This window comes from Telopea speciosissima, chromosome 10, assembly GCF_018873765.1.
Source record: "Telopea speciosissima isolate NSW1024214 ecotype Mountain lineage chromosome 10, Tspe_v1, whole genome shotgun sequence".
Lineage (NCBI taxonomy): Eukaryota > Viridiplantae > Streptophyta > Magnoliopsida > Proteales > Proteaceae > Telopea > Telopea speciosissima.
In genome coordinates, this window is record NC_057925.1 from 55,573,486 (window position 1) to 55,596,129 (window position 22,644).

The following is a 22,644-nucleotide window of genomic DNA, read 5'->3' on the forward strand; positions in this document are numbered from 1 at the left end:
CTCCTCGAAGGATTCGACGTTTCAATCGGTCTGTGCTCAATGAATATTGTCATTTCATCATTTGTCACAGATCCAGGAGTTCCCTTGTGCTGCAAAACCCTAATTATTCTTTCAAGGTCGCTTCCGCTTTGACCCTGCAAGGATATCATGGGAGTGCCAGCGTTCTACAGATGGCTCGCCGATCGATACCCTCTATCAATTGCCGATGTAATCGAAGAAGAACCTTCGGAGGGCGTGAATGGCGTCCTTTTACCTATCGACGTCTCTAAGCCAAATCCGAACAACATGGAATTCGATAACCTTTACTTAGACATGAATGGGATTATTCATCCTTGTTTTCACCCTGAAGGCAAGGTATGCATTTTTATTACGGACGTTCGTTCTTAGCTTTCATCATTGCGAAATGGAATCGATGCTAATGTTTGGAAATTTTTTTTTTGGGGTTGGGGAGAGCTGCTGACAGACAAACATTAATCCTGTCCCACCTTTGATAAGTGTATTTATTGATTATACTGTTGAGTTTTAAGTAAGGAAAACAAAAAATTCCTAAAATGTGGGGCAACGCAAAATAAGAAGATTGCAGACCAGTCTGCAGAAATTAATAAGTTTTGAAGTTACTCAATAAGGTCTGCAATTGGAGCATGTTCGGAACTCATCTCCTCTTAATTTCAAAGTATCATTCTTTTTATTTGTTTTACAACTGGACAAATTGAATAAGCAAAGTAGGTAAAGTCTATTTTGGTGTAAACTTATATTTTAGAATTGAAATTATCATGAAGTGCGACTAGTATGAGTATATAGACCATTTTCTTCAGATATGGGCGGTAAAGTCAACGTGGAGCTGCAAGAGCTTGCTCTTTTTTTTGGTGTAGTACTGATTTAAAAGAATAAAACAGTATCAGAACAGGATTGAAAACAAAGAGATACACACAAGTAGTTTTTTGAACGAAATATCATAGAACAAAATCCAATAATCTGGTGGACCTGAAATTCAGGTCGACTTCTCCTATTAATGAATGAAATATTTTCTGAAAATTTTCAGCAAGATCCTACGGTTAAATCTGAATACAATAAGGAATCCTAGTTGGAGTAGAAGGGCAAATCAGTCAATTCAGAGCTCAGATGAAAGAACAGGTTGCACACTCAATAAACCCAACAGAATATTATTGAGTACTATTAATTTCAGAGCCAACATAATAGATATTAACTGTAATTGAATTCAGGGTTAGGGTATCAAAGGTAATCCTACTTCAGATAGGACTCCATTAACCAGCCGGCAGATCTTAAATCTGGAAACAGATACAGAATCGATTAGACAGTTCTGTGAACAGATTAGAGACCAGCAATATAGAACCTCCAAAATCAAGTAATCATAGCATGAATAGGATTCCTCTATTTAGTTGACAGAATCAGAAATTAAAACAGGTATCAACAGTTAACAGTATGAAGAAGATGAATCTGAAATCAGAACTTGAATCGGAGCAGAGATTCACCTTCCAACTCAGCAATCCTAGTAGTGATAGGAATGACAAATCGCAGGCAGCAACAATGGCAGAAAACAAAGGATTATTTAGTCATCCCACCTAGCCTTGATTGGATTCCCACCACAAAGCACCGCATCTCACAGCCATCTGAGTCTCATAGAATAAAAGAAAAGGCTCAAGCCAAAATTTCATTAATAAAATTCGTGAACAAGGTTGCAGTCCCTTACAAATTTATATAGTACTAAAAGAAGACTAAAAAACAGACTCAAACACTAAAAAAGAAAGGCCTAACCCAATCCTTAACTGATAAGGTAACATAAATTGACTAGGAAACTGAAATAATGAAGAAACTGACTCAAAACTTAACTCTAACTAAACTAATGAAGTAAATCCCGTTTTCCAACTGTCTACCCATATTTTTAGGCTCATTAAAGTGGCCAATTACAAAATAAACCCATGGGATCAAAAGCCCAACACCTACATAACCCAAAGCTTATTTTCAATAAAACAAGCCTTTAGGTGACTTATCTGCATCAATTTTATACAAGCCCATATTTGTTTATTATTGGCTCTATAATATTTTACCACATTGGTTTTCTTCTTGATAAACTGTATTTCAGGGGTAGGTATTGGGGGAGCATCTCCTTTTCTTTTATATTTCTGAACGTAGTTTTATTTGTTATCAATTGAACCCAACTGACAGTGCAATGTTGGAATATGCAGCTTGCTCCTGCCACCTATGATGATGTATTTAAATCAATATTTGATTACATTGATCATCTATTTTCATTGGTCCGCCCAAGAAAGCTGCTTTACATGGCAATAGGTGAGCATATTGGATTTCTTAGCTTCTTTTCAATTTTCACCTTCTCTTTGACTCGGATCAAATCAATTTTTGGCTAATGAATGTTTGCAGATGGAGTTGCACCAAGAGCTAAAATGAATCAGCAGCGTACACGGCGCTTCAGAGCTGCAAAAGATGCTGCTGAGGCTGTAAGCTTTCTTGCCGCCATATCTAATTCTGAGATTCATGGTGGCTGGAATATTCAACTTGTTATTTGATTTTATATCATAGGAAGCTGAAGAGGAAAGACTGAGGAAGGAGTTTGAAGCTGGGGGGAGAATTCTGAGTCCTAAGGAGAAGGCTGAAACATCAGACTCAAATGTCATTACTCCAGGCACTCAATTTATGGCTGTGTTGTCTGTAGCTCTTCAATATTACATTCAGTGTAGGATGAACCACAACGCTGGTTGGAGTTTCATTAAGGTTAGAATCTCCTTAAGTTGATGTTGTCTCCCTTAGTCTCTTAGGATTGGATGATTCCTCACATGTGGAGTAATCCGTGCTGGTTCTGTCTCCTGAACAATTTGGTTTTCAGGATACTTCTCCCTCTCTCTAAATTTATTCATGGGGCTGCATTGGGTGATTATTTGAAGGTTATTCTCTCTGATTCAAACGTTCCTGGTGAGGGTGAACACAAAATCATGTCCTACATCCGGTTACAACGTAACCTTCCTGGTTTTAATCCAAACACGCGGCATTGTCTATATGGTTTGGTAAGTGTAATTTTGCATGGCTGTAATATGTTTTTCTTCTGTGTCATTTTGGTTTGTCCACCTTAGTTATTTTTCTTCCCCCCCCCCCCCCCTCCTTTTCTTCGATCCATCGTCTGAAATGAATTGCTTGCTATATCATGCTCAGGATGCAGATCTGATCATGCTGTCTTTAGCTACTCATGAGGTTCACTTCTCAATTTTGAGAGAGGTAGCTACTATTCTCTGAGCACTTCTCATCATCTATAACTTGTTTACTTGTTATGATTGGACTCAGAAATTTTGTGAGCGACTGCACAGGTGATCTCCCTGCCAGGACAACAGGAGAAATGCTTTATATGTGGTCAAGTCGGTCATCTGGCTGCTGAGTGCCGTGGACAAGGTGCAGATTTAAATGAGAAGGCAATAAATGACACCCCAATTCACAAAAAGAAATATCAGGTTGCATTTCATGCTCCAATCTTGGATTGGTGTGTGCTACTTCTTTCTTTTTGCCTTTTCTTTTCTGGGGCACAACACACTGACCTACTATTGGAAATGTTTTCATATTCCATTATTTATTCTGTGGGCAGTTCCTCAATATCTGGGTGTTGCGAGAATATTTACAGTATGATTTAGAGATTCCCAACCCTCCATTTGAGTTAAACTTTGAACGAGTAGTGGATGATTTTGTTTTTCTCTGTTTCTTTGTCGGCAATGACTTTCTTCCACACATGCCAACATTGGAAATCCGTGAGGTAGGTATTTAAGGATGATCTCAGCTACATTGTTCAAAACAGTTATTTTTAGTTTGGTGGCTACTTATTCTTTTTTCAATTGACTGAAATTCAATTTCAATTTATTTATTTATAAAATTTGTACCCACTTTTTTCTGCAACTTTAGGGTGCCATTAATCTACTGATGTCTGTCTACAAAAAAGAGTTTCATGCTATGGGTGGTTATCTTACAGACGCGGGTGAGGTAATCAGTTTGCTTCATGTGTCTTCCATAAAATTTTGCAATATTCAGTTTTGTACATCTGATTCTGCTACAGATGCATCATACGTTTGTGTTTTTGGTTATTAATTCTGCAATGGCTGAAGTTGGGTTTTGAGTATCTCATTTTAGTTGCTTTCTGTAATTTTATTATCCTTATTGTTACTGTTATTGTTTTAGTTAGGAAAAAGTTTCGTAGGGGTCAGGACTGTGCAGTGACTGCAGGCTAGAGGGTATCTTTTAATTGCATGCCTAGTGATGTAGATCAAAGGTCCATGTGTAGCCGCAGGAACAAGGCCCCAAAACCAGCTCAATATCGTTGTGGGATTCAACTGCTGTGGGAGACAGCCTGGTCTGCTTATGTGGCGGGTTTTTGTTGGTTCGATGGAGCATCTCATGAGGCAGCCTAGTCCAGATTGCATGGGGATTATTATTTCCAATTTCTAGATTTGGGTAGAGTATCAGCCAGCAGTTTAATAGAGTATATTTTCCCAGATCTGGTGGGCCCCATGGCCATCTGTATGGAGGATGGTTTGAATGCTAGTTACGTGGAGATTTTTATCCCAAGAGATTGAGCTGTCAAAATGTAATTTAGGATTTCAGTTTGTCTTTTTGTGGGGGACTTAGTAGCAAGGTTGTATCGGTATCGTGTATCGTATCGGTTGGGGGTTTTTTAAGAGACGTATCGTATACGATGCGATACGAATCTTCCGGTACGATGCGATACGAATCTCTTGATACGTATAGAACGGTACAAATACGCATGGAAATGGTCACACATGGAAATACACTTTTGGAACAAAAAACATTATAAATAAGCAAGATATAACAAGTATCATGCATAAACACTAAAATGGAGAATAATTTATAACCAGACAAGTGCATTAAATTGAAATTGTTATAAAAGCTAAGGTTTCTTACATGTTGTAATAGTCTATAACCATCAAGAGGGTTGGATGATGTTGTAGGCTTGTAGCACTCCTTGATTCGTTTTTAGTCCAAAAATGTGAAAAACCAAGATTAAATGCAAGATTTTTGACTCTCGGTTGAGAGTTTTCCTTCATTTTTCTGCCAGAACAGCAGCTGTATCGAGTCTGTGAGTGAAAAGGGTTTTTATTTTTTATTTTTATGGAATGTATCGTCTGTATCGATGGTATCGGTATGTATCGAGCCGTATCGACCGATACATATCGATATGTATTAATGCACCCACGAACCCATTTATCAATTGTATCGATGGCATTGATAAGTGTATCAGCCCGTATCGGTTGATACAATTCGACACAGTATATATATATAAAGAGACATTTTGGTATGTATCGTATCGGTACCGATACTGATATGATACGATACAAACCGATACTTTAAACTCTGCTTAGTAGTCAGTTTTTGTTTCTATTTTTAGATTAGATTAGTTTCTAATATATATATATATAAAGAGACATTTTGGTATGTATCGTATCGGTACCAATAGTGATATGATACGATACAAACTGATACTTTAAAATCTGCTTAGTAGTCAGTTTTAGTTTCTATTTTTAGATTAGATTAGTTTCTAAATTCTAGAAGACTTTATTTTGCCAACTAATGGTTGGATTTATTTGTAATTAGTTTCTAATTATGACAAAATCTAGGGGTTTCTTTTCCACACAAGAAAGAGTTGTTTTTAAGTAATGTATAGTTTCTATTTTTAGGATTTTTTATTTGTTAGTTAATTAGATTACTATTAGGATTTTATTTTATTTCTAGAAGACTTTGGTTGTAATCAATTACTATTTAAATAAAGAACAAGGCTGAATACAACCCATGGTTAAGTTGGAAAAAAGAACGAGCTTGCTTAAAACCGTTAATGGCTGTGAGAGACAGCTCCTGTGAGAGGCAGGTACGGAGAGAAGTCGTGGGTGAGAGACCCATTCCTATTCCCCCTTCTTCTATCTGTCCATCTTCTCTATTTCTTTGCGAATCTGAGATCAACCGAGTTACAAACTACTGCTGAAATTTTTTTAATTCAATAGAAGATTTCATAATTCTATTTTTCCACTGCATCTTCAAAGCTTTTTGTTAGAAAACCCTGGATCAGAGGAGAAGAAGAAGAAGAAGAGGTAGAATAGAAGAGAGAACTGTGAGAGAGAAGAGCAAGAGAGAAAGAGAGAGTTGCGTGAGAGAGGAGAGAAATGCAAAATCGGGTTGAGGTTTCAAGGCTCACCTCTTAGCAATATATATAAAAAGACTTACATCCTAGAATAGGAAACTAACAATAGACTCCAATTAGGAGACTGACATATAAAGAAGGTATAACCAACTTACCTTAACTAAACTACTAATAAAAGGAAACCAAAACTGACACAAGCTGTATAAATAAGTGTACAGGTCACATATGTACCCCCACGGTACATATGGTCATGTACCCCTTACAACACCACTTGGTAGACTTTAACACTCCCCCTCAAGCTGGAGTATACATATAGCAAAGAAAAGCTCCAGCTTGCAACAAGAAGGACATCCCATGATCTTCAATCTTGAAAAACATGCACGTTGGAGAAGCACCACGAACATCAGTGTAGAACCTTGGAGAAAACTTCATCAGGTCATATCATAGCAGTCATCAGTAGCATCTGTTAAAGAACAAATTATGGTGAAGAAACCCAATCAGCAACGATCAACAATATAGGCAGTAGAGAAAACTTCTTGAATGCCAGAACACCAAAGCAGCAGCAGCAACACCATAGGCCTTTCACAAAGAAGACAAGTAGTAAATCTTCAAAGAAGAAAACCCCGAGCACAACGCGCACAAAAGGGGCACAATCACACAACCCCTTGCATAAAGCACACAAAAGGGGCACAAAGGCACAAAGCCGTAATATCAAAGCCCACACAGGGGCAAAAGGGCATAAAGCCATAACATCAAAACCCTCTAAAGGGCACAAAACAAGAATCTTCATAAGAAGATAGATAAAAGTGCAGCATCAGGTAATGTGTAGCATAAGATTGCTATGACCCACTGGTAATGTGTAGCATAAGATTGCTACGACCCACTGGTAATGTGTAGCATAAGGTTGCTACGGCCCACTGGTAATATGCAGCATCGGTTTCTACGGACCACTGATAAATGTGACATAGATTGTCATAAACCACCGACAAAAGTGTTGTTGCATGCCAGAAATAACCATCTTCATAAGTTGCTGAGGACACGAGCAGGTAATAATAATCTCCAAATAAACCAATAATTAGCCGGTTAATAAACTCCAAATATGCTGATACGAGCAAAATAAGAACCTTTAATAAACTCCAAATATGCTGATATGAGCAAAATAAGAACCTTTAATAAACTCCAAATATGCTGATACAAGCAAAATAAGAACCTCCAATCAAGCAATAAGAATCACCATCCAGTAGAAACCTCTAATCCCCAATGCTCCAATATGCCACCAATAATAATCTCCAATCTCCCCCTCATGTGTAGCATTACACGTGGACAAATAAAGTAAAGCCACAAGATGACAATATAGCCAATGGGAGACAGACAGAGTGCGCCAACAATGCCAGGTTCCAACATTCCATGTACGGGCCCACCCAAGGATTAGAGCACCCAAGCAAATATAAGAAATAATGCATCCCGGGGTTCCAAAACCCAGCTTGGATTGCTTATGGGCCCACCAAATTAACAAGATTTCAAGTATTAACAAGCAATGGCAGTGATAAATAACCAGAATTTTTCAAGGGGTCAATGGTAAATAAAGAAGTAATGAGACATGAAGGGGAATTAGCATTTATTGGTTGGGGATAGACCAGGCAATAACAGAATATATGGATATAAGATTATAAGCTGAATAAAGGAAGATGATAAGGGTAAAAGAGGAAACTCAAATAAGGTAATGGTGACACATGATGACATGAAAAGGTTAAATATGATTGGAGTTGTCTTCCAAGAAACAAAAGGGTAAAACTGGAAGAAGAAAGAAAAATTAAAGGGCCACACAACTATGAGGGTGTCTTTAACCGTGGATGGATTTTAGTGGAAACTAAAGAAAGAAAAAGACAACCATCTCCCCATCTCCCCAACTAAGAAATCACTTTTTTTTTAATCAAGAAACAAGTGGGGCGGTAACCAAGAATGAGAACAGAGGCGAAAACCAATGAATCGAAGTCATCTGCACAAAGGATTCAGCAGCAAATCGAATGAACCAAGAAAAATCGATGGTCGTCTTGAACCGTTGAAACCCTTCGTCTCCAACTGAGTGCCAACATCAGCAAATAGTAGCATATATGGTTTCATGTACGAAAAAGCAATAGAATCAGCAATGTCTTCTTCTCTGAAAATCGATACCAAGAACAGCAAACACTAGCAGACACCACACGACCAACTCCAGCGATCAGCAGATGGCAACAACTAGTAGCAGACACAACAGATTTGAAGAATCCAAACCCAGAAAATTGCAAGGCGGTCGAAGAACCCCTTGCTTTTCGGTGCTTCGATACAGCAGTGGTTTAACCAACGAATCAATCCTCAAGAACCAGCAATAGAAGAAAACAAGAAACGACAGTAGCAGACACAATAGCCGCAAACGATGATTAATCGATCAGCGGTAACAGGTATGATCGGTCAGCAGAATTTTTTTTCTTCTTCTTCTTCTTCCTCTTCCTCATTGCTCTGATACCATGTTAGAAAACCCTGGATCAGAGGAGAAGAAGAAGAAGAGGTAGAATAGAAGAGAGAACTGTGAGAGAGAAGAGCAAGAGTGAAAGAGAGAGTTGCGTGAGAGAGGAGAGAAATGCAAAATCGGGGTGAGGTTTCAAGGCTCACCTCTTAGCAATGTAGAATATGAAACTAATAATAGACTCCAATTAGGAGACTGACATATAAAGAAGGTAACCAACTTACCTTAACTACTAATAAAAGGAAACCAAAACTGACACAAGCTGTATAAATAAGTGTACAGGTCACATATGTACCCCCACGGTACATATGGTCATGTACCCCTTACAAGTTACAACACCACTTGGTAGACTTTAACACTTTCTTTTGCCACTTGGCCAACTCCATTTGGACTGAAACTCGGCATGTCAGCTGGGGACCTTGGGTTCTATCAAGTCCACAAAATTTCAGCCCAACTTGACCTGCCACGTGGCAGTTTTTTGCGAATGTCCAGGAAAACCACTCCCTATATTATTATTAGATGTGGTTATTATTTTAAATTTCTCAAAACAGTTGGTAGACTTCATCACTTCATTTTGAATGTATTATTGTTATTGCACTAAATCTGTTGTGTGGAGACAGAGTGGCAATAAGTAGGTTTTGGTTTCCTATTACTGTAATTGTAGAAAAATCTCAAAACTCTGAGATCGTATCAGCAAAATGATGTCTCAATTCATCACCCTGAACTAATACATAGAAATTTTCCTTGCAACCTAATGCAATCCGGGGTTTGAAAACCCTGGTTTGGATCACTTATGGACTCATCTAAGTGTTAAACAACTCAAACAACGAGGCTGATGGCAGTTATGTGATTAACCAGTGTTTTAAAGGGTTACTAAGGTAGATAAGGAGAGAAGGGATAGGATAGAAATTATTAGTTAAAGGTTGGCAGCAGGCTAGGCATTAACTAAAAAGTAAGGATAAAAAAAAATTAAGGATAAAGAGGGTTATTTTAGGAAAAGAAGGGGATATGGTGACATTTAAAATACTGTCACAACCTTCTTCAACCTCCCATGATAAGAAAGGAGAACTCAAAACAAGCGGTAACCAGAAAGTATACCAAGAGTGATTTCTCTCTCAATTAACCAGGGATTGATCTGAAAATTCAAAGTATGGTTTCCAACTGATAACCCTCGTGAATACAATTGATAGACTCCCAAGTCAGCAAGGGATAAAGAAGCATTCAAGGTTAGAAACTAAACCTGACTGTATCACTGTATGTACAGGTCCAGGTTTGGTCAAGGGTTTGCACCTCACAACTGCTTAGTTGTTTGGAACAAAAGTCTATGGTTAGGTTCACCCCTAGGAAAGGAACAGATCCCCAGATTTTGAGGCCAAAAGAATAGAACTTGAGAGAGATCAGGAGAGACGTACCTGAGAAAGGGGAAAAGAGAGACGGACACGACATAGAAGAAGGAAGAAGAAGAAAGAAGCAATCGACCAACCTGGTCGCACCAACTCCACAAGCAGGAGGTAAATCCAACTCAAACTTTCATTCCATTATTCACTCTCTAAATCATTGGATTTACCAAAAAAAAAAATCAAAATCATTGGATTACAAGCATATAAATAAGAAAAGAAAAAGACTCTTATACGTATTCTAAAACAGAATTGGAAACCGAACTGGACTCAATATCTTACTCAACCAATCCTAGCTAAAATTCCCATATAAAAATATAATTAAAAATTTGCAAAATATCCCCAATCTTATGGTCTGTTTGCGTAAAAATTGGTTCAATGATTAACCAAACCATTTCATCTTCTCTTTCCATCTATGATCTGCATCACTACCGCTTCCTCTTCGCTCCCTCTTCTCGTCATCCCTCAAGTGGTCTCGTCTCACTTCTAGTGGGGGTTCTAGGATTAAAATTTGTGACGTGGTTGCCCAAAACTCTAGCCTACATCGAATTTAGGAATTTTGGATTCCACTTGAAGAAAAAAGCAATTTCATAATCATGTGCACAAATAGGATAGAATAAGGACAATTCTATGACCTGTTGTTGTGTATGTATATACATTATTGTAGCCCTTTACTTAACAGCTTGATCTTTTGGGATAAGTGGTTGCAACATAGTATCAGGGCCAGGAGGTCGGTTGTTTGATCCCTGGTGGGAGGGTTTGTGTTAGATGTTGTGCCCCTACGTGTTATGCCCCTTTGGTGCCACGTAATGGTGTTACATTTAGAGCGGGTTTGTGTGTTGATATACATCATTATGGTCCCTTACTTGACAACTTGAGCTTCTGGTGTAAACGAGGGAAGATAGATCAGAATCTAGGAAAGAGGACTTCTGATGCAGTTGCGTTAACCTCGCTGGACTTGGAGACCTAAGCCAAGACCCAACCAGCCCAACCCGATTTTCTGGTGTAAAGGGGGCGTAGACCACATAGGAGTAATTTTTTTTTATTCTGATCTTTTATTTTGGGTAGACTGCGTAGGATATAGCTTCCGTATTTTAGTTTCTTTGTTTAAGTTTAGTTTCCTAGGTAGAATAGCTTATATTTCTATGTTTGGAGTTTTATTTATATATTAGTATGTAACCTACGATAGATTTTAGAGAATGAATTCAAATATTGAGTTTGGCTGAAGTGTTACCTGCGTTTGGTGTTTCAGCAGTGTTCCTTTTCTCTTATCTCTCTTCCCTCTGCTAAGGTATGACCTCTCCGTCTCTTCTTGCTGTACATTATTTTCTTCCTTTTATTGTTTCTCTTCCCATCTGATAAACCCCAGTGTGGCCCATGGTCGACTTTGTGTCGACAATAGCTTGATCTTATAGAGGTTGCGGGGTACTGAGAAGACAACTCAGGTCGTTCAGTGACCTAAGCGGTTGAATCGCATTTCCCGGGTAACCAAAGCCCTAGAATCCCAAATTCCAGGCCAAGCTCAGCAAGTAGCACTGGATTCCCCTTTCCGCCAGCGATAGTCTCAAGAATTTACTCAGGTTAGAAGGATGTTGTTTGGGGGAGGGGTATTCATACCTGGATTGATGGGTGGTTAGTCGGAATCGAGCCCATCTTTGCCGTGCTTGAAATCTCTAGTCGAGGGGCCTCTCTTTGTCTAACTCGAATGCCCTTCCCCGCTGGTTTTATAGACAGAGGTTGAAAACAGTCTCTGTCGATATATCTTAACCCCCCATTCATGAATTGTCTTAAATACCCCCATTCTTTTATTTATTCCATCATTCCTTTGTTATTAGTTTCCAAGTTTACCCTGGTTATTAAATTTTAATCCCTTTTTGTATCCTCCTTTTCCTTAACTACCAAACCAACATCCTTGTAGGCAGCAGCGCTAATACATAATCTCCCATCACCCCACCTCCTATCATATTGATGCAGATCCAAGCACCCGCAAGAAGAAGAAGCCCTAAGATTAGTGCCTAGTATTTGGAGCCTTAGTTTAGTACTTAGTTTCTTTTCAGCTTTAGTTTTTCCCATACTTAGTTTATTTTTCATGTTTTAGTGTTTTAAATTGAACCGGTTGAACCACTGGTCCAATTTAAGTGAAATGCTCCTATTGGCTGATAGGGTCTTATATCCTATTGGTTACTTAGGAATATTTTAACTTTTAAGTTGTTTTAATTAACTTTTAATTTCAGTCATACCCTTCCACGATTTATGAAGGAGGGATTTAGATTGTCCCAGGATTTGGCCTATGGCCATATTATAAATAAAAGAAAATCGTGGGAGGCTCCCCCACAGTTCAAGTTTTCAAATTCTGTGTTAAGCTATTACTGCCATTGTTGCTGTTCTGCTCCTAGTGAGTGTTTGCCTTGTGGATCTCAAGGTGAAGGGATTGGGGGATTATCAATCGACTTCTTGCATCTGTTAAGATCGGATGGTTTTCTTCTTCACTCTTTGCATCTGTGAAGATCGGGAGACTCTTCTACAAGCTGATTCAAGTTGCTGCTATTGAGCTCCTGCAAAACCAGTAAGTTATTTAATTTTCTGCAACTACTTTCTTCTCCTAACCTTCTACAGCCAACCCTAACACCCCATTTTATTTTATTTGAGTTTCATAAACCCTAATTAATCTAAAATCTGTCCAGCACCATTCCCTCATTAGAACACCACCAGAATTGGATCACAGCTCCCTCTCCTCACCCCTTACACTCGACCTGAACCCTAGGCCCATCCTCTCCTCAAAAGTCAAAACCCCTAATCCCCTTCATCTCTACAAAACCCCAAAACCCTAAAAAACCTATTCAACCATATCTAACCATCAGAACCTGCTCATATTCCAGCCGAATCACCTCTCTACTGCCTATACCACTCGGCCAGAAGCTCTAGTCCAAAATCCCATCCTAAACCCTAAGTTCATCCCCTTTTCTATTTCCCAAAACCCGAAACCCTAACCCTAATTTTCTGAAATTCAAAATTTTCAATTAAACATCATTCAACCTACATTGTTAGCTTCCCCTAGGCCTGTCTAATTTTACTAAATAAAACTCTACCTCATTCACCTGAACCTAACCCTAGTTTTGACCTAACAGCCCCAAAACTGCCAATCGGTTATTAGGTTGCAAGGGTCTGAATTTACCTTGCTCCTAGTAGATTCTATCATCTATCTAGGACTACATTACATATGATACTCCGCCGCATCATAAACACATCTTTAGTGGAATTTTAAGTTCTTAGTGGTTAGTATCGCCCGGGGGTGCATCTTAGGGACAGTACTTTAATTTCTGGCTATTTACAGTTCTGCCACTCTTCCTAGAAACTATAATATAGTTACAGAATTGTCATTATTTCTTGCATTTGAGTTATCTAGTACTTGGGTAGGCCCATGGTGAACCCAACAGGGTTTCCAAACCCCATGATCGTACCAATTTCTCTGGAGTTAAAATTCAGAAGGGGTGAATTAATAATGAATTTAAGTTTATGTGAATCTTCAACAAATGGGAAACAGTTGGGTCCTTATTTGTAAAATAAAAAAAGTTAGTCTTCCTTAACATCATGATAGCCAAGTTCAGAACAGGACGAACTAGTGGATAAGTTTGAAATTCAATAACTGAACCAGAAAAAAGAACAAACCAAGTAACCAACTGAAATTGGGAAGAAATATTATTGGTAATCTAATTGAATGAAGGAAATAGAATTTTATGGTAGTTATAGGAGGGCGGCAAGGACTGGTAAGAGAAAAAACCAAATATAGGATTAAACTGAACAGTTTTGAGAGAAGATATGATAAATGAAATGGAAGAAAAGAGACTCTAAAACAGGGTATTGCCTAGCCAGGTGATGAGGGACATCACTCAAGGATTTATGCAGCCATGTCACTTCGTTATGGCTTGATGACCAGCATAATGTGCTGAGACTGTGGAACGGAACCCTTCTCTGCTTTGCTGCTTGTCCCAACATCTGCAATTGCTGACCGTAGAATGTCAGGTAAGTTTCTTCTTCTTCTTTTGCAGAACCCTGCGCTGTTTTTTTTTTCCTTCTTTTGTGTTCCGATTTCTTCTTCCTCTTCCACTGCTTCTATTGCGGAATCTTTCCCTGTTTTTTCTTTTCTTCTCCTTTTTCTTTGTTTCCGATTTTTGTGTTAGTGTTTTTATTCCTTGTTTTCTTCTCTGTTCTGACCTTTTTTCCCCCTCCTTTCTTCTCATTTGCTTGTTTGCTTATTCCAAATTCGTTTTCTTCTTTTTTTTTTTTTTTTTTGCTTCTAGTCTTCTGCAACAACCACGACAAGAAGCCTTACTCTACTCGTGGCCTTGACTAGTTCTTGACTCTTTTGGTCAATCTTGAGGAGAAGAGACAAGATTCCTGTGCTGGTTGGCCTCCACCTCCAATACAAAGATTCTTTTACTCCAACTCCTTGGTGCTGGTTATGTGGCGATGAGATGCATGATTGAAAGAACATCAGTTGCATAGATTAATTGGCAACAACACATTAGAAAACATGAGGTTAGGGGGAGAGAGACAGGCAAACGTACTGTTAAGATATAAATATGAATGTAGTACCACAGGGGTATTATTGTCAGACCTTGTGGTAGTCTGTTTTCTTTTTAGTTTTTACTTATTTCTTGTTTGTATTTGGTTACTTATATGAACAATGGGGAGAGGACTGCCACATGTTATGAACTGTCACTCTCTCTTGTGGCACTCTCCTCCTACATTGTTAGTTCTGGTTTTCCTTTTCTGATATTGTTTCACATACTATTCACACGTAGTTCGCCGTTGCCTTGATAACTTTACTTTGGTTAATGTAAAATGTTTGCATTGTGATAATCAATGTTTCTACATCAAGGTTGAGTGAATTAGAATGAGGATGCTGGAACCCTATCTTAGTAACTGGTGAATCTACAATCCTCTCCAATTGAACCTCCATTGTTTTCCTTTGACATGATGCAGCAGTGCCATTTCCTTCTTTTGCCCCCTCTGTATTTCAGCCACCAGACCTCTTGTGCAGGTGGAATGATCTCCAGTGGTGGTGGAAGAGAAGACAAAGGCTTATAGCCATAATTTCAAGTATTGGCTGGTTGAATCAAGTTTGCTTGTGGATTGATATTAGCCTTGATCCAAAATCCAAATCTAAATCCATAAGCTTGATTAGCCTTTGATTGAATCCTGTAAATGCATGGGATGGCGATCAATGATTGAATTCTTATTGGATCATCCAGTCCTGTGGATCAGGTAGCCCATCTTGATGATCCAAATCTGGACCAGTCGGGACTGATCCCTGATCCTTAAGGCTATGCTTATAGTGATGCAGTTGCCTTGGCCTGGCTGGACCGACATGACCCACTTTGGAGGCCCGAACCAAGGATTGGTCCTAAACCGGTTTTCTGGTCTGACAAGGGTTGGTAGATTACATAGGAGAATTAATTCTCTTTGTTTTAGAAGGTTGGGTTGGTTACATAGGATTCCCTTGGTAGTTTCTTTGTTTGAGTCATTGCCTACTTTGTTTAGTTTCCTCTTGGAGTTGTTTCCATTTTAGTTAGGTTTCTATTTCTATGCAAGAGCTAAAGGATCCATCTCTTTCCTCGTCAACCCTTCTTTTCCCCTTCCATTACTGCTCCTCTTGCTTGCTCAGTTAACGGCACACATCTTGCTGAGAAAAAAAACTCGACTTCCACAACAAAGCATCCCTTCCTACCGCCTCTGTCTCAACCCCTGTGGTACCTCAACATCCCCAAACCCCTTCCGACTCCCGTAGCAATCCTCTCCCGCAGAAACCTCGCCGCACCCTTCATCAAAATAAAAAACCCAAACACCCTTCGACTCTCATGCCCACCCCATCCATTTGATCTCCAGAGACACCCTCCCCCGCCGCCCTCCTTTTGTTTTTTTTTTTCTGCAACAACATTCAACCCACACTCTCACCTTAGGGTTCCTCCGGCATAAAAAAAAGTTAAGAAGAAGAGAAGCGATAGTGGGAGGCGTCAAAAGAGGAAACATACCTGATTTCAGCAGTCCACAATATGAACTCAAGCTCCATCCTGCACCACTGGTTCGAGTGCCCCCTTGGTCAGTTCCCTCACAGTGGGTCGATTCCTCACCCTGGACTCCTGGAGTGGCCGGCGTAAGAATCGAGCCTCATTCCTTGCATCACATGCCTCCTCTGTTACTACCCAGCGTCTTCCTCGCTGATTCTCTCGTTTTACAAAACTCTTGGGCGAGTTTTTTTCAACACTGGGGGAATTGATGCAGGTGCACGACCTTGGACCGACCCAAATCCATTTGGGAACCCAGAGCAAGCACCGGGTCCAAATATAGATTTTATTCTGGTAGATGTTTAGAATTTTATTATTTATTTTATTGGGATAATAATGTAATGAGATCTTTAATTTGGGTGGGATACGTAGGAATAGTTTTATCAAGTTTTAAATTGTTAAGAGTCCCAGTATTGTTGTTTCCTTATTGAAGTCTGTTTCTTTTATTATTTATATGCTTGTAACCAACGTATTGGACAGATTGAATAGAATGGAATAGTGGTTGTGAGTGCCTGCATGGCCAAAGTGATTGTGTGATCTTCGTCCCCCCTCTTTCTTGTCCGATTTCTTCCCTTTTCTTCTCTCCTCCACCGGCCCTCCACCATATAGCCCCCAAGCAAATGGTGCCTGTAGATGCTATCATGCTTTGAGTCAACTCTCATAACGGAATTCATAGGGATTTGTCAATTATCTGAAGATTCTGAACGACAATATATGATTTCCTAGAATGAGTTGAGAGAATCAGAATAAAATGGGTCCAAGTCTAACAGCAGCCATTTAACACAGTTGTGAGGCCGAAAAGGTTTGCCTGTGGAACCTTCCCTTAGAGAAATTTTGCGGTCAAAATCAACCCCTTCAACTTGATGATGTGCCTGAACTAGACCTTACCTGAGGTAAGTTTAGAGCAAACCAACAGTGTTTTGAATGCATATACAACGAATTTCTTTTTACACTTCTTACTATTAGATAGTGTCCATAAATCTCATGATAGGTAACCAAATTTTCATATTGAATTTTGATGGGAACTTCTCTTGATGCAATCACGCGTTGATCTAGCCACCGCCGGAGCCAGAAAGTACTATCTCAATTGATTCGTTTCTGCTGATAAGCTCCAAGTGCATCATAAGAACTACAAAAATAGGGGCAACCCTCTCAACAACTAAGAGACCCATTTGAGGAACACAGGGACTAATTGAAGTAATGAGCCCTTCATGTTGGGGGCTTCATTATTTCTATTGAAATACTCAAAAATAATTTCATCTTTTTGCTCGGAACTTTGGGCGGTTCTCGAAAAAAGATAGCTACCCAGGTGAGTTGGTTAATGGACAGGCACAGTTACTGTCTATTTTTAAGTGGAGAAAAATGAAATATATGGCTTTTAACTTGCTTTCACTCTTTGTCGACTGACTTGGGGTCATGTGCTCTGCAAGATTTATTGCTCTAGAAGAATGGGGAGACTGCACTTTTGTGTCTTTTTTCTTGTCTTCATCCATTTGTTGGTATCCTTGGAGGCTTCAGGCTTGTGCTTTTCAAGATTTATTGCTCTAGAACAACTGAAGACTGTATTTGCGCCATTTGAAATGCCTCTGACCTATGATACTTTAAAAGGCAGATTCTGCTTATCAGTTCAAGCTAAGTTACTGATCCATCACAGAAATTCTTACCTGGTTGAAACACTGGACCTTAAAATCATAATTTTTGTTCTACGTAACTAGGTCTCAGGTTATGCTGTTTTCTGGGGATATAACTGGCAACTTTGAGTTTTATTTATAGGAAGTGTTTTTACAACTGATTTGGTTACAAAATTCTTTATTGGCTCTTTTTTTTCCCCTTGGCCACAAGGCATATAATGTTTTAAAAGAAGACCAGTATGTAATTTGACCTGGAAGTTGGGATTACTTCCAAAAAAAAGTCAAATTTCATCTTAGAACTGGAGCAAATTAATTATGTAGTTTCTCCTTTCCAGTTGCTTAAGATTGAGCCCTTGCTTTTGTTCAATTGTTCTCATGCAATCCCATTGTCCACGCTGCCGAGATCGTTGGAGGAACAAAGCGAAGTGAGTCCAGCCTTTTTGCTGGGGGAAAGCATCCATGGAGAACCAATCCCATATGAACATTGAAGGATTAGCTGAGTGAGTAGGTTTAGTTTATAATGGGTTACAAAAGATCAAAGGCAGGTTGATCTCTATGATGGGTTGGCTATCTCTAATCGCAATGTTAAGTTGAAGCGGTTTTGTCCATAGAGATGGCAAATTAGAATCCGTTCCATTCAAGAGTGGTAACTCTGTAATGGGGATGAGGAAACAACTGCGAAATTACTTCTTCAAATAAAACCGATTTTAAGTCCGACAGCCATTATTAGTTGGGGGAAGATCAATGGTCTAGACTCCTTCGCTGGCACACAATGGCATACTAATTTCAACAATTGAAACCTTTCTTCATCAGTACTTCGTCTGCAACTCTCTGTTGGCGTGTTCCTTTTGATATATGAAACACTAAACATGGCACATAAAAGGGACGGATATTTAGTCTTTTCTTCAGGATCAATTTGAAACAGTAGACCCCTTTTCTAGTTTGTTTCTGAGATATTGTATCGAAGGTTTGAAGGGCGTTGTGTTGAAGAAAAGCCCAGCCCTTCGTACCATAGTGAAGATGAGCAAGCACCGTTAGGCAGCCGCAGCGTTATATATATCCTCAGTTGTGGTAAGGTGTCCACTTCGTCACTGCTGATGCTTCGGGTGGCGGGTGCCAAAGGTCTATTTTAGTCCTCCACCATGGAAAAATAGATTCACTGCTACATGGGTTGATTCTTTGATGAGTATAGAAGAGACGCGTTTCATTGCAGCTTTTTGAAAACCGCAGATGATGCAGATTGATGCAGACAGCGACAACCAAAGGCAGCTGCAAATAGATCTTCCAAGTTCCGCATTTTACCCTCCTAAATAAGAGATGAATCATGAATTTGAGATGTGGTTGCATCACATGTTGGGAAATTACTTCATTAGACCCTCCTTCATGGTGTCATGTCATTGTATTGGGGGCAAAGAAAGTTAGGTTACAAATTCTGTTTGTAACCAAGAAGGTTACAAACAGACAAACCTTTCTATTTATTTGCTTTGATTTGTATGAGATAATTCCTCCTAGCCCCGGGGGGAGGGGATAAAATTTGTGAGTTAGGGTATATTTGTTTCTCAAAATTCCAATTGTAGTAGAAAAGCTTTGCGTTTTTTAATTACAAAAAAATCTTGTTATATATGTATATATATAGCCAACCTTTTGTCGTTTCTTCCATGAGAACTTGAAAGTGGGGTGAAAATGGAATGTTTATATTGCATTAGTCGAGGATAACTCATGCTCATGGCTATAATGATATGATTGTAAAGTCAAATTTTCTACTTTGATTGCTGTTTTAAATGCATGACTGTGCTGATGTTAGGTATGTCACATATGCAGGTCTTATTGGAAAGGGTGGAACATTTTATTCAATCAGCTGCAGTATACGAGGACCAAATCTTTCAGAAGCGAGCTCGTATTCAAAAGGTTATTTCCCTTGAGGCCTAGATCTAGGAAGAGTGAATAATTAGCCTAGAAATGGTATCTTCGGGGTGAAATATCTTCTCTTTTGTCCCCCCCCCCCCGGGATTTTCCTCTTGAAAAAATCAAGGCTTTTTATAGGCTTTCATTTTTTCCCCCTGTTTGAGGTGCTATTTATTTATTTATTTATTTATCATAGGGGGCTGTGGGTAATTTTTCATTGCTTTGGAGTTTTTCGCGGTAACATCTTTCTCTATATTACAATTATTAGGGACCTGGTTTTCCTACACGGAAGTCAAGGATATAATCTCCTTAATGACACCTGGATCCGCCACATGGCAGCTCAGATGAAGGCTGAGACTTTGTGGACAGGTAGATACTAAGGTCCCCTGCTCACATTCAAATTTCAGACCTATCTGAGTTTTCCAAGTGGCAAAACAATGAATTGAAAAATATGGGAGTATGGGACTACCAAGACTGCTCATGGGAATATAGTGGTGGTGCATGGACATACAACGGAGAGTATGGCATTAGATGGGAGGGTAAATCATTGAATTTGAGGCTGAAATTTGATATGTGGCCTATTCAGACCATTCCTAGATATCCAGCAGTCAGATTTGCCACATTAATCTTCCTTGTGGCAAAATTAAGTGTACCTGTTAAAGGAGATTCTTTCTAAACAGCCAGGTGTTAAATTGTTATTATTATTAATGTCTTGTGGATGGTCCATGTAGCCAAGCTTGGCTAGTTGGTCTCTTCTTGTCATGTGGGGGCTGAATGATTTCCTTTATTATTGTTATAAACTCTTGCTTTACTATTGCCATTTTTCTATCTTTTATTATGTGCTGACATGTAATACTGTAAAGCAATGGGTCATTGGAGGTTTTCAAGTACCACTGATATAGTCAGGAGACTCAGGACCTCTCCTGCTGTGTTATATGTGTTGTATAGTCAAACCCCTTGGGGTGTGCTTGTAGGAAATCAAAGTGGTTAGCTTTAGGGTGTTTCTAAACCTGTGTTATGTGTAGGTGATGATGTTCATTTGTTCTTTATCTGAGCGTATATTTGTTATTCTATTTCAGGCACATGAGAATAATGAAGAGATGAAGCTTAAAATGAGAAGAGAGAATTCCGAGGAGCCTCAGATGTTGGCTGTGGATAAGGTCTGCCATCTCTGCTGGTTCTACTGTACAGTTTACGACTGGATTCATGCACACTTGGATTGTGTCCTACTTGTAAACAGTAATTCCAAATATGCATATCGTATTACTTGATCTGGATCACTTAAAAGAAATTCAATGACCAATAACTGAAGCTAGATGCAGTTGCATTCACTTATTCTTTCACTTACACCTGTGAGATGCTATTATTATGTGTTATAAGTTCAATTCTTTGAAATATTAACTGTGTCAAGATGTTATGAAACAGGGTTAGTAGGGGTTTCTCTGTTTCATTTAATGGTATGTTTCCATATGCGTGTTGCTGACATAGTTTTATATATTAAATGGTCCTTGAACCTTGAGCCACTGATGCAAATGTAAATGAGTCCAGGAGTTTTAAGTGTTATATTTATCCATTAAACAAAGGGCTTTGTGGTTCTTTACAATTTGCCCTTAGCATTATTTCATTGTCTGGATTCAGATGCTTTTGAGCTGCCTGCACATTTGCTTGCATGCTCAGAACATAGAGACTAGAGAACAAATCTTCTTTCCTAAAATACTGGACTCTGAAGTGGGTTATGATCTTCATTTTTCAGGTGAAACTAGGGGAGCCAGGTTACAAAGAGAGATACTATGTTGAGAAATTTGAAATATCAGACCCAAAGAAAATTGATGAAGTTAAAAAAGATGTTGTAAGTACACTCAGTTTTAATCGGTAACCATTTAGTTTTGATTGTTGTTTCTGCTCTTTTAGCCAATATCTGAACTTGCTGTTGTTTTATAAGTTACTTGTAATTTCTCATTCTTAAATTTCTGATGGGATGAGGGATTGGTATTTGTGAATGGTACAAGTGAACAGTTCCTGCGAATGGTGGAAACATGAACAATAACTGTGAAACAGAAAATAATGAAGGAAAATTGAGAAACTAAGATTATCACAACCCACAATAGCATGTGGCAGGAAAATTTTCCAACATAAGAAACATAGCTTTATTCTCCAAAATTTCCTGAATATTAGACTTTATTGAATATAGCTTCTTTATGTCATGCCTCATTGAGAAATATGAGTTATTTCTTGACTTTGTTTCATTTGTTTTCTCTGGGTTTGGAGGACAACGTCTTGTAATATATCTTTCAGTTGATGTACTGTGCCATGGTGAGACTTGGTTTTCTTTTTTGTCTTTCTTCATTGTTTCTGCTTTGATTTTGTGGAGCACTTTCTTGTTCTTTGAGGGTGGGCCTTGGTGCAACCGTAAGGTTGCTCCGTTGTGACCAAGTGGTCACAGGTTCGAGTCTGGAAACAGCCTCTTTGCGAAAGCAGGGGTAAGGCTGTGTACATTATGACCCTCCCCAGACCCCAGAGTGGCGGGAGCCTCGTGCACTGGGTATGCCCATACTTTCTTGTTCTTTTATCCTCTTGTATGTAATGCCTCTGTACCCAAATAAATAGATAAATAAATAAATAATGCCTTTCTGTTAGTGACTAGAAAAAGTACTCTGGTTTCTTTCGCTGTTAGCCTGTTAGGACAACTTAATGGCTAACAGTTGCACCTGTGGATTTTGTACAGGAAGCATATTGAATTTTCATGTTGCAATGAGCAACGGAATAAAAAAAGATAACGAATACTGAAAATTTTATTGGCAGAAGTAGGGCTTGCAATGAATACCTGTTTGCCTATACCCGCCCCTACTTTGGAAGGTAATGTAAATGGGTAGTGTAGGGGTAAACAACCCTTAGGCGTCTCTTACCGCCTAGTTAAATGGGTTGGGTAAGGGTAAACAGCTCTTCCTCTCTCCATTTTACCCATTTACCT

General features: G+C 39.0%; 1 protein-coding gene across 3 annotated transcripts in view; it reads left to right on the forward strand.

The window, feature by feature from the left end:
• The window catches only part of LOC122641975 (5'-3' exoribonuclease 4-like), a 40,436-nt gene continuing 17,792 nt past the window's right edge, over positions 1-22,644 (forward strand). For 2 of the 3 annotated variants that reach the window (XM_043835329.1, XM_043835331.1), the window contains exons 1-12: positions 1-354; positions 2,208-2,310; positions 2,401-2,477; positions 2,560-2,751; positions 2,922-3,041; positions 3,187-3,249; positions 3,339-3,479; positions 3,611-3,775; positions 3,922-3,999; positions 19,590-19,676; positions 20,753-20,833; positions 21,427-21,522. In XM_043835329.1, coding sequence (XP_043691264.1) covers positions 148-354; positions 2,208-2,310; positions 2,401-2,477; positions 2,560-2,751; positions 2,922-3,041; positions 3,187-3,249; positions 3,339-3,479; positions 3,611-3,775; positions 3,922-3,999; positions 19,590-19,676; positions 20,753-20,833; positions 21,427-21,522 — 1,410 coding nt within the window. In that variant the 5' untranslated portion in view covers positions 1-147. The remainder of the gene's footprint in view (positions 355-2,207; positions 2,311-2,400; positions 2,478-2,559; positions 2,752-2,921; positions 3,042-3,186; positions 3,250-3,338; positions 3,480-3,610; positions 3,776-3,921; positions 4,000-19,589; positions 19,677-20,752; positions 20,834-21,426; positions 21,523-22,644) is intronic. The other variant, XM_043835330.1, reaches the window with a different exon arrangement.